This window comes from Chenopodium album, chromosome 15, assembly GCF_948465745.1.
Source record: "Chenopodium album chromosome 15, dcCheAlbu1.1, whole genome shotgun sequence".
Lineage (NCBI taxonomy): Eukaryota > Viridiplantae > Streptophyta > Magnoliopsida > Caryophyllales > Amaranthaceae > Chenopodium > Chenopodium album.
This window is the reverse complement of record NC_137848.1, coordinates 4285510-4296244: the sequence shown is the minus strand read 5'-3', so window position 1 is coordinate 4296244 and position 10735 is coordinate 4285510. Positions and strand designations below refer to the sequence as shown.

The following is a 10735-nucleotide window of genomic DNA, read 5'->3' as shown; positions in this document are numbered from 1 at the left end:
GCTAATCTAGATCCGGGAATCAGTTCTGAGTGATTAGCTTCCAGTCTCCTCCCAATTGTTGTTGCGAGGGATCAAACACGGATCCTCCTTACCAAGTGTAGTCCCAATCACCACTACACCAACAACCCAATGGTTGGTGGGTTGGATTGTGGGTGTTGGGAATATGGGATCATGGCTTGCAGCGGTGCTGAAATTTGTATGGGAGGCATGAAGAAAATAAAATATAGAGGATTAGAGGGTTGTGAGAATCATGTAAACTATTGTAGTCCCCCCTTCAATGTATTTTGCTCAATTCTCATTTTACAATCGAGTTTCATACTCTCACAGTCACTATCTAACGATTCCCTCTATATTAGATTCTGTCAAAAAAAAAAAAAAAATAAATAAATAAATAAATCAAAAGATTCAAATAAAATATGCCCACAAAAATCACTTCTACAACTGTATTATAGGCCAAAAAATTCAATTATTAACTAGAACTAGTATTTCAAAAAGTTATAGCACTTCAAAAAAAAATTAAAATTAAAAAGGTGGTGATGAGTATTCCTAACCGAACCACCCTTATTTACAGCACCAGAACAGAGCTTTAGCTTAAGCATTGGCTTGCACTCGTTTCTTAGAATTATTCTTGCGCCGAACCTTCACCAAAGCTGTATCCAGTTCCTGAACACATTGATACAAGATGGATTCAATACAATATTGTGATAAATCGCCCAACTTCTTAGGAAGACCGTATACTCAAACAACAGTACCTCGTGTACAGCATGGACACTGTTCAGCCAGTAACATTACTAAGATTGTAGATCTCCAAATGCTCAATATACTAAAAGATTAGCATATGCAGGTTCAATTTGTTGCAGTTTGCCCAACAAGAAAATATCAAAATTGAAATATTCCATCAATTACTTGGCAACTAGATATTCATCTAGCTTCTCTAATTTATCTACTGATAACAATTCAAATTTGTAATCACAGAATCCCCCCCCCCCAACACATACACACACGTGTTTTTTTTTTTTTTTTAAAAAAAAAAAAGGCTTTTACCCTACGAGCCTTTTTTCACAGCAGTTACCATTAGTTAAACCAGTTAAAAATAATTGAAACTATCAACCACGGTCATCTCTATACAGAAAGTATGTAAACCTGGCTAGATTCAGCTGGTGGCTTCTCCTTTGCCCAACGACTTTCCAAATCATAATAAGCTCTGGCTTTCTCATCTAATGCATGAACAATCACTGAACCTGTAATGGTAAAAGCAATACCCAAAAAAAATAAAAATAATAAAAATAAAGTTTTCGGATATATACTCACTACTTAAAATTAAGCTACCGAAAAACAATATAAGGGCTAAATAAAGTTAATAAAATTCCGTTAAAAAAAGAAATAATAAGAAAATTCCATTCCCTACAAAGTTGCTTAATCTCTATTAGGCTAATCATATATTCAAATGTATGGTTTGGCTTTGGAAAGCTGGCTTTCTACTCTGTACTTAACAAGTCTCCATTCTAATGGAAAAGCTTCAAATGTTGAGCCACAAAATGACAATAAGAAGTTAGCTATATATGGTTCCATGTGCAAGATAGTTGGCTGGGGCAAACATAAAGTTTTATTGCCAAAGAAACAACAATCATAATCTGCCAGGATTCACTAAAGCTCTGAAAAAAACTTAACAGCTAGCTAATTGAGAGAATATACAACTATTCAAATGTAATTCTCCCTCCCACTCAATTATTAGAAGCTGTTGGTTCTAGGGTCAGGGAAACATAAAGAGTTCGGAAAACTGGTTTGCAGATATGGTCAGATCACAGATGTACATCAATGGGGAATAAGCTTTATAACAATAATCATAAAATACAATGGCAAAAGAAAACATTCTAAACAACAGGAATACAAAGATGAAAGGTAGACAAAACAAATCAACCAAAAAAAAAAGGTTCTGTGATCTTCATAACTACGTGACAACTAAACAACACCTTTATCTGCTAGGAGATAGTTCAGAGTGTCATTTCAACAGTAATAAGCAATGGCATAAATGCATGTCCCTATTACCTATATTTAGATGTTTAAAGATCTATGACGCCCTCAAAAGAACTACAGAAAGATCAATCTCAATCCTGCCCTTAGCATAAGGATTGAGTGTCGAGAGACGTGACATGACAACTACAGTAGATCCAAGAATAAAGTAGATCCAAGGCCAGCCATTAATTGAAGGTTTTTGAATTGATCATAAAGGTCAATTATATCAATAGTTTATGAAGTTTTAGCTTTCAGCAACCCAATTTTCTATTAGTAAGTCATATGGAAATGAGATCTTTAAAGTGATGCTTTGAGAAGGCTTGTAAGGTCCTGCCTGAACTTAGTTGAAGTTAGTGACTTGGTGTTAGAGCTGGCAATCTCTAACATGAGCTCTAACAAGACACAACCGAAACCGGCACGACACAAACATGAAATTACCGAGAGAACACGCGAAGTTGACAAGACACAGAACCAACCTAAACACGACCCGTTTTGACAAATTGGTCAAATTATGCATTGATCCTACATTTTACATACTTTTTGATAGATTTTGTGAACAACATAATATGAACACAAGATCAAACACGAACACGACATGCCTTTTTGCCAGCTTTACTTGGTGTCACTAATGAGATGGCCAAGCAATTATTTCATACAGCCATAATGCAAGTAACGAGTGACAATCATAATAGGTCAGACAAACAAAGAAATTACTATGATGGACAAGCAGGAACTAATACACATTGATACAGATCACATCACAATGGACATAAAACAATTCTTTGTACACCAAGCACAGATTTATTTCCATAACTGAAGCTTGAAGGATTGATTGCTACATGAAAATAATAGCAAAACTCTCAGCATTTTTTCATACCCTAATACCCTTGAAAATCATATTAAAGTTCATAGCAATGCAGGCATATCAGTGAGACAAAGTGGATAAGAGCCTCTGCAGAGAAAGAAAACAAACCAGAATCGACAACAATCCAATTGCCGCTTTCTTCTCCTTCCACACTTGGCAACAACATCCTCTTTGCTTCTTTCTGCTTCTGCTTAGCCTATAACAGTTATTGCAGTGTAAACATCACTTATCATACTGTAAAAGGTATGGATGTTGTTTATAATGTTATTTGCACATCACATGGTCTATGAACGAAGCAGCTAGAAACTCCACAGAGGCACAGAGATAACAAAACTAATGAAAGAGCTGAGACACAATCCACCATGATGACAATTTGACGACACGCTATTATCAGGTCGATCATTCAGATCAGAAACAGTAAGCAGTAACATGCTGAAAGATGGTTCTTTTATATTACTGCCCATACTTACCTTGCACGACATATATATGTATAGAGTTATCTGAAAGGTCTGCAGACTGCATTAAGGCACCTCGACCATGGATTTAACATCCTCATAAATCCAAGCTTGGGATTTGAAAAAGTCTATTTAGCTTAACAATGTCATGATTTCTAATCAATCTATCTCCAGTTTTCTACTTAAGAGAAACAAGCTCAACCCATAAATTAATCCTTTCTTTTATTTCATTTCTTTCTTCCCTCCTTTCATCATATACTGATCGTAAAAAAATTTAGTTTGTAGGTCTCCGTAGGGTCTCACTATTACAAGTTACAACAAATTGTTCTAAATCTTGAGTCCTAATGAGGTGGCGCATTAAAAGATTCTCCACAACCAACATGTATCTCTCTTACAGTTGCTCTAAGAGAGAAACTTATACCACTAATCATTAATCAGCTATGAGGTGGAACCTCAGTTTACAATACTTACAATATAATGAAGGGTCGTTATGTAACTCCTGTAGTGCCCATAGTAGAAGTCAGGAAACCATAGCTTTACATATATCCTTTGCAAAGTATCCATCTTTGTTATATCCACATTTACACAGAATCATATTTCTGCTAACTGTATATCTCATTACAGACTTACAGTAAGCTACTCATGTGAAAACAATCCGTATGACGAAAACAATCCATATGATTCCAATTAATTTTTTAAACATGTAATCCTCCACAGACATTCGCAATGATAAGGTAATTATTTGTCAGGGTTATAATTCAAAACTCCCAATTTCAACATGCTTAATTTTTCGCAATTATAATCAATACAACAAAATCAGATATTAACTGATACACAACAAGTATGAAAACATTGCAAAATCAATCAAAAAAAATCATACACCCTTGTTTATTCTAATCAAATTAATAACCCCGCAATGCAGCAAAATTCAATTCATTGCAGATATACTTCAACAAAACAAAACCCTAATTTCTGAAACAAAGAAAGAAATTAGGGAGAAACAGACAACCTGCCTTGTAAACTAGGGCTTGAGCAATATTACGAACATGCCAAGAAGATCTTCCAGTAGCGAAAACCATGTAATCGGTCAAATCGCATTGATCACCAACTCGAATAACCTTGATATCATCTGCCCTAACTTCGGAGAGAACTTTCTCGATTTCATCAAGCTTCAGAATCTCAGTTCTACCGTCTTTGTCGCGCGTAAGAGAAGATAATGGGCTACTTTGATTGAGCTTCCATAGCCATGGCTGCCGAAGAGAAGGAGAGGAGAGAGAATGAGCTCGAGATCGAAGAGCAGACAGCATTTTTCAGAAGAGTGAGTTTTGCTGGGATTTTGAGGTGGTTGGATGTAAAACCCTATAAAAACCCTTTCTAAAACTGAGGTGTCAAAACGGACCCGACTAACCTAATTTGATTTGACCCATAAACAAAAAAATATGATTTATTTAAGATTTCGACTCACATGAAGACATAATAACTTAACATGATTCAACTTTGAAATACACCTAAATTGACTTCATTGAACTCGATAGTGAATACCTGAAATGACACTTTTATCTACTATTATAATGAGGTTGTCTCAGTTACTCAATTTGGGTAACAAATAATGCTTCTCAAATGACAATTTTGTAATATTGAGTAACTTTATGATTTTTTAATTGTCTTTATTTGATGACTCGTGATTTTTATTAAGTAACCGATATTGACGTCGTATACTACAATGTTAATCTCACATCTAGATTGTTCTTCTCCTTCCTCTTCCCATAGCAAACTCGCCCCATTTAAGGAGCTCGAGATTTTGTCAACCTACATCTTTTTCATCTTCACCCATCTTCCACCGACACCTTTAATTTTATCTCCACCGACATGTCCACCCTCAGTTCCGGTGGAAAAGTAAACAGAAACCCTACGAAAAGGAGAAGTAAAAGGTATGATCAATCTTAGTGTTATATATGTTCCTCCATTGAAGCAGATCTTGAGCTTATGAAATCTCCATCGAAAAAGCTCTTCAAATTTTAGTCGTGATTGTTGATATTACAAATTTTTCCCACTTACCTACTCAAAATGACAACAATATAATGCTACCTTTAGAAACATATATTGAGAAACTTATATTTTCTCCTATTATAATTGGTTTTTTTTTTTTTTTTTTACAAAAAGAGGGGACTTGAAGTAGAAATGGAGTGATTAAATTCAAGTTGTAACTTGTGAGTAACATATATAGTGTTAGATTGTGCCCTTTGGTCTTGAGCAAGTTTTGGTAAATCACTGTCTTTGTGAGATTTCTTCTTATATACCATTGGATAGAGGTGTCAAAAACCGACCCAAAAAAACCAATTTAGAATTTGAAATGTATGGGTATAATAATTTAGCATGACTCAAATTTAAAATTGACTTGACCTGACACTGAACTCAACCCGGACACCTCTGCCATGCTATTGGATACTTTATGTACAAATTAATAAAGTCTTTTTTTGGAGGGAATGAATTAATATAGCTTAGCCGCACTAATCTTTCCTTGAAAAATGTTAATTTTTAACAAAGATTTTAATAATTGGTGGAAATATAAATCTAAGACACTTAAGTAAAATAGTGGTAACATCAATTTTCACCATCTTTTTTTCCATTGTATTACAATCTACTACATACGTATTTATCAACAATTATTACAATCTAATTAAGACACTTGAGTTTTCAAGACGATATTTTATTTCAAGGATGTTGTACTTAAGTTCTAATTAAGACACTTGATTCTGGTAATTAAGCTCATGTAAAAAATAAAATAAAATAAAACAATTATATGATCGCTAAAATACATTGTCAATTCTGTTTCTTGTCTGAAATAAGATGAAGCATACTTACATGCACGATTATATTCACTATTGAAAACGTACACTAGGTGTGGATTTAAAACCTTAAGAAATGATATTCAAACTATAAGATCAATTATCATTTACATCATTCTCAATTTACTTTTGTGCTCTCTTTACACAATGTAAATTACAAGTATATAATTTGCTTTACAATAATAATGATAGTCAGACCGTACAATTATTGCTTGATATTCTTAAACTCTGGGTACATTATCTTTTATAATCTTATTCAAATTACAGTATTATTGACTTAATGTATTTAGTTGAATATAGAATTCGTACGAATTACTCAATTAATTATAGCTACTTGTAAGAATTGAGTATTGTTAGATATATATTTTCCTCTTTATACAATCATGGATGCTTCTGCAATTTTTGGATTGATTAGATGATATTATTCCAACAAACAATATATATGAGGCGATTTTGGAATATTATTAAATTGGATAATTATGGTGGCAAATAATTAGGGCATGTTCTCTTCGATTTATTTTCAGTTCAGTTCAGCTCCAATAAGTTTAGTTCAGTTAAGTTCAATTTTTAATTTCCTTCTCTCATAAAATATTAGTTCAGTTCAGCTTCAATAAGTTCAATTCAATTCAATTTAGTTCGACTCATTTCAGTAAATCAGAATAGGCCCTTAATCAATGTTAAACCAACAAATTAAATTATAGCGCTCTTTCATTTATTTTATTAAAAAATAGTAAATTTAAGGATAATTTTAACAATTTTTATGACAACTTTAACCTAATTAATGGTAACTTTTAATTTGTAAGAGTGATTGTATTTTAATGTATATAATAATCTAATTGATACAGAGTACATGTTATATAGGCTAATATAAATTATCTGATATATTATTAGTATATGAGGTAAAATTAATGTACAAAAAGGTAGCTTTTATGATATATAAGCGAAGGATAACTTTTAAGCCTTTAGGGTATCTTTAACCCTTCTCGACTTCTTACCATAGATTAATGAAAGTCTACATTTGTGTGGTACTACACTTTTCCTAGGGTTGATCACATAGATAGACGAAGTATAGTATACGGAGTATCAATCAGGTACATAAATTATACTTCATATTTAATCTATAGTAGTTTGCAAAGTATACTAAGTTAAGCTTGGTCTAGTGGTAAAAGGCTGAGGTTTAATCCCCACTAATGACACTTTGAAGGCGGGGGGGTCCCTTACTCTTTCCCCCCTCACGTTCAAAGTGTCTGACCTGCAAATATCGAAGCAAAAAAAAACCGTAAAGGTTGAGATATGTACGATTAGTGTCCTTCTCTTTACATTGAAAAAAAAAAGTCAACAAAATATCCAAATTAGATCATAATTTAATAAGGATTTTTTTTACAGGAATAAGGATATGTGTTTGTATATAAGAAATATGACATATAATATACTTTAAAACAATTCAATTGAATTTATCTAAACTTATTGAACTTGTTTAAAACTTATTAAAAATCTTTTAGCTATTAAAACTTTTATCATTATTACAATAATTGCAAAAACTACTCCATTAATATCTATAACTTTTATGTCGATTAATATCTTTGTACGTATTATTGTTTATTACAATACTATTTTTTTAAGAGTGAGGGACAGTTCAAGTGGATAGCCTAAGGGATCGATTCTCATCACTCGTCCTTATGGCTCTCTTAACACCAAAAAAAAACAGTACAGTAATTTTTTTTTTACTAATCTCTTAATCCATATTGATATAATTTACAACAAATACCAACTAATCACTAATTTTATTGTTAATTATTAGTTGTACATTTTTTAATAATTAATAACTTAACACTAATAAAAATGATTAAACAATATACATAATAGAAAAATAATATTAATACAATGACTATTATGGTATAAAATAAGTACAAAGTAGTATGTACAAAGTAATTGCTAATTTATTAGACCAAATTGAAACTTATTCAAATTTATTTGACGCAAAACTTATTTTTTTCTAAGGAGAAGAGAACACGTCCTAAAAATCCTTTAATCTTTGAATTGATCCATTGTTATACTTAATGGCCAGATTCACCACATCACTAAATCTAATTAATGATGACTCATTCTTTGAAATAATTCAACACAATCGTATATCAACGTTAACTTTTTCGAACATCTTAAAATAGTATACGTCAATATTATTTTCAAAAGCGGACAAAGGAAGTACAATAATTCTTTCCAAGTCGAGGAAGAGAGAATAATTAAGTTAGTTAGGGAGAAAACATCAGAATAACAATTAACAAATGAAAATGATGTGTGGCTACAATTAATTATTGCATAATTTGACAAACATTACTATATGCTACTGATTAGCATGCATTATCAGTAATATGGTCAGCGAAGGCAATTATATGTAGCTAACTATAGGTTAATTAATGATTAGTAATAATATTATTATTGAATTATGATGAATTAGCCGTCAACTAATAGTTCCAACTACCTGCATGTGTCATTATCAAATGGATCATCTTTGAGTAATTAAGTATTAATCTTATTTTCACTTTAGAAAAGTGGTCCCTTAAGTACATTACAAATTGCTCAACTCACACTATTCTTGTGCCAGATTCTTAAGGCTTTTTTATTTTTTAGGCTTTGCTAACTGTTCCAAGTGGCTGTTTATTCTTTAGTACTACGCTTTGTTGATGCTTTAAAGTTAAAACTTCAATTTTTATTTAGAAAATAATTAAATAGAATTGGATAGGATTCTCAACGAGATAAAATGGATGGGTAAATAATATGAGTATATGACTATTATATCACAAAGGTATCATCTTGTGAAACTCTTTAGCATATGTGGAAGCTAAAGTGCCATTTATTACATATACGCAGTAGAGGTGAATCTAGAATGCTAAGTCTTGAGGGGTACTTAGCTAGTGAATCATTATACAAACATAGTCTTTTTATCATCAATATAACTAAATTTTAAACCAAAACAAGAAAATTAAAATAGTTTTGGTGGGGCCCGTGCTACCTAGGCACCCATCACCTAGACCCGCCATTGATACGCATATTAATATTCTCTATGTTTTATGAATTTTTCTTACATCTACATTTTATGCGATCTTCAATATAATATCATTACCATTAACTCATTTTTTCAAATATGATTTAGTGATAATCATTAAATTTTGGCATTTGGGAAAATTTACATTGATACAGACCCAGCGAGATTCCAAATAAATTTAATTTTTTTATAGAGTATATAGATCGATCATGGGTTTCAACCATTAACTTGATACTCTAACATAGTATCGAGAGCCTGTGTCACATGTTTAAAGCTCATCCACCTCCCACTTTCAAGTAGAATATTTCGCACTGTGTATGAGGGGACCATGTTGCATCTACACTTTTAGCCCAAAGAGCTTTCATGTAAGGGGGTGTGATAGAGTTTATACGAAGTAAATCAAACCTAGCTAGTCTTCAACCATCAATAAAAAAATTGAAGATCATTATGGAGTAGAGGGTGTCCGATAAGAGGGTGGAAGTGTGGAACATCTGACTAGCACAAAGACTAGTAAGTAAATTAATAAGGGTAGGTTAATAAAGTCATCATACATTTTGCATGATTTTAGATACATACACTTCATTAATAATTGGCGAGGGTGAGAATCGATCTCAAGATCTTTTGGAAGTGGAAGGAAACCTCTAACCACTTGATATATCCCTCACTCTCACGTACATCAAATGGAGTTACTAAATAAATCATAATATATTTCATTTCGAGCAATTTTAGTCTCTTATGATCAATATTGATTAGCAGCCATACTAGTGTTTCTTATTTTACTCCATACTATCTCTAATGTACGTACACATTTATGACATCTTAGGGCCTGTTCTGATTTACTAAAATGAGCTAAACTGAACTGAATTGAATTGTTTATGAGAGAAAGAAATTAAGAAGTGAACTGAACTTAAGCTGAAGAGAACAAGTCCTTAAGGGTACAAATTTTTATTCTCTTATGGTTATATTATCCGTTTTAGCATATTTTGATCAACTTAACAAGCTAAACTACAAGAGTGAAATTTCATTAACACACGCAACTTTCCATGACACATATATGCCATATGATACGATTTGAAAAATCGATTTTTATTACCCTATACTAAGCCAGGATTGAGCTAATAATCACAACTCAAGACATCAAGTTTCTTTTAAAACTCTTTATATATACAGACGCAAAATATATACATGTGTAACAAAACATTAAATATTTATTAGTTAATCAAGTAAAGAGCGGCAAATTACCTTCAATGTTTCTGTCTATCCGTCTATACCAATCATCTATTATAAAGCCTACATACTCATCAATATAAGACAAGAAAATCAGAAACAAAATTCTCTTTGCTCTTCTTTGAGATTAAAACAAAACAACTCATTTGTCTTTGCATTGTCTTTGTTTAGCATCACATTCAAATAGACAAATACATCCAAATATTCAATAAATTGTGTAAAAATACCCATCTCAATTTCTTGTTTAATATATGAGGAAATACACACAAAGAAGAGA

The 10735-nt window shown here is 32.1% G+C and overlaps 1 protein-coding gene across 2 annotated transcripts; it reads right to left on the bottom strand.

Annotated features, from left to right (window-relative positions):
* Positions 1-415: 415 nt before the first annotated feature.
* Positions 416-4660, bottom strand: LOC145581649 (protein Iojap-related, mitochondrial-like). 2 transcript variants are annotated; one of them, XM_081638671.1, is made up of 4 exons: positions 4350-4660; positions 2990-3077; positions 1144-1241; positions 416-663 (listed from the first exon to the last, which is right to left on the bottom strand). In XM_081638671.1, the coding sequence occupies exons 1-4, from the start codon at positions 4641-4643 to the stop codon at positions 592-594; spliced, it is 552 nt and encodes a 183-aa protein (XP_081494797.1). In that variant the 5' UTR covers positions 4644-4660; the 3' UTR covers positions 416-591. The 2 variants fall into 2 exon arrangements, with proteins under 2 accessions (XP_081494797.1, XP_081494798.1); XM_081638672.1 differs by lacking the exon at positions 2990-3077 and having other exon boundaries at positions 4346-4660.
* Positions 4661-10735: the final 6075 nt, after the last annotated feature.

Coding starts and splice junctions, on each gene's coding strand:
- LOC145581649 (XM_081638671.1), bottom strand. CDS start 4,643: ATGCTGTCTGCTCTTCGATCTCGAGCTCATTCTCTCTCCTCTCCTTCT. Junction 1,242..2,989: donor TTGGATTGTTGTCGATTCTG/GTTTGTTTTCTT, acceptor TTACCATTACAG/GTTCAGTGATTGTTCATGCA. Junction 664..1,143: donor CACCAGCTGAATCTAGCCAG/GTTTACATACTT, acceptor CAATGTGTTCAG/GAACTGGATACAGCTTTGGT.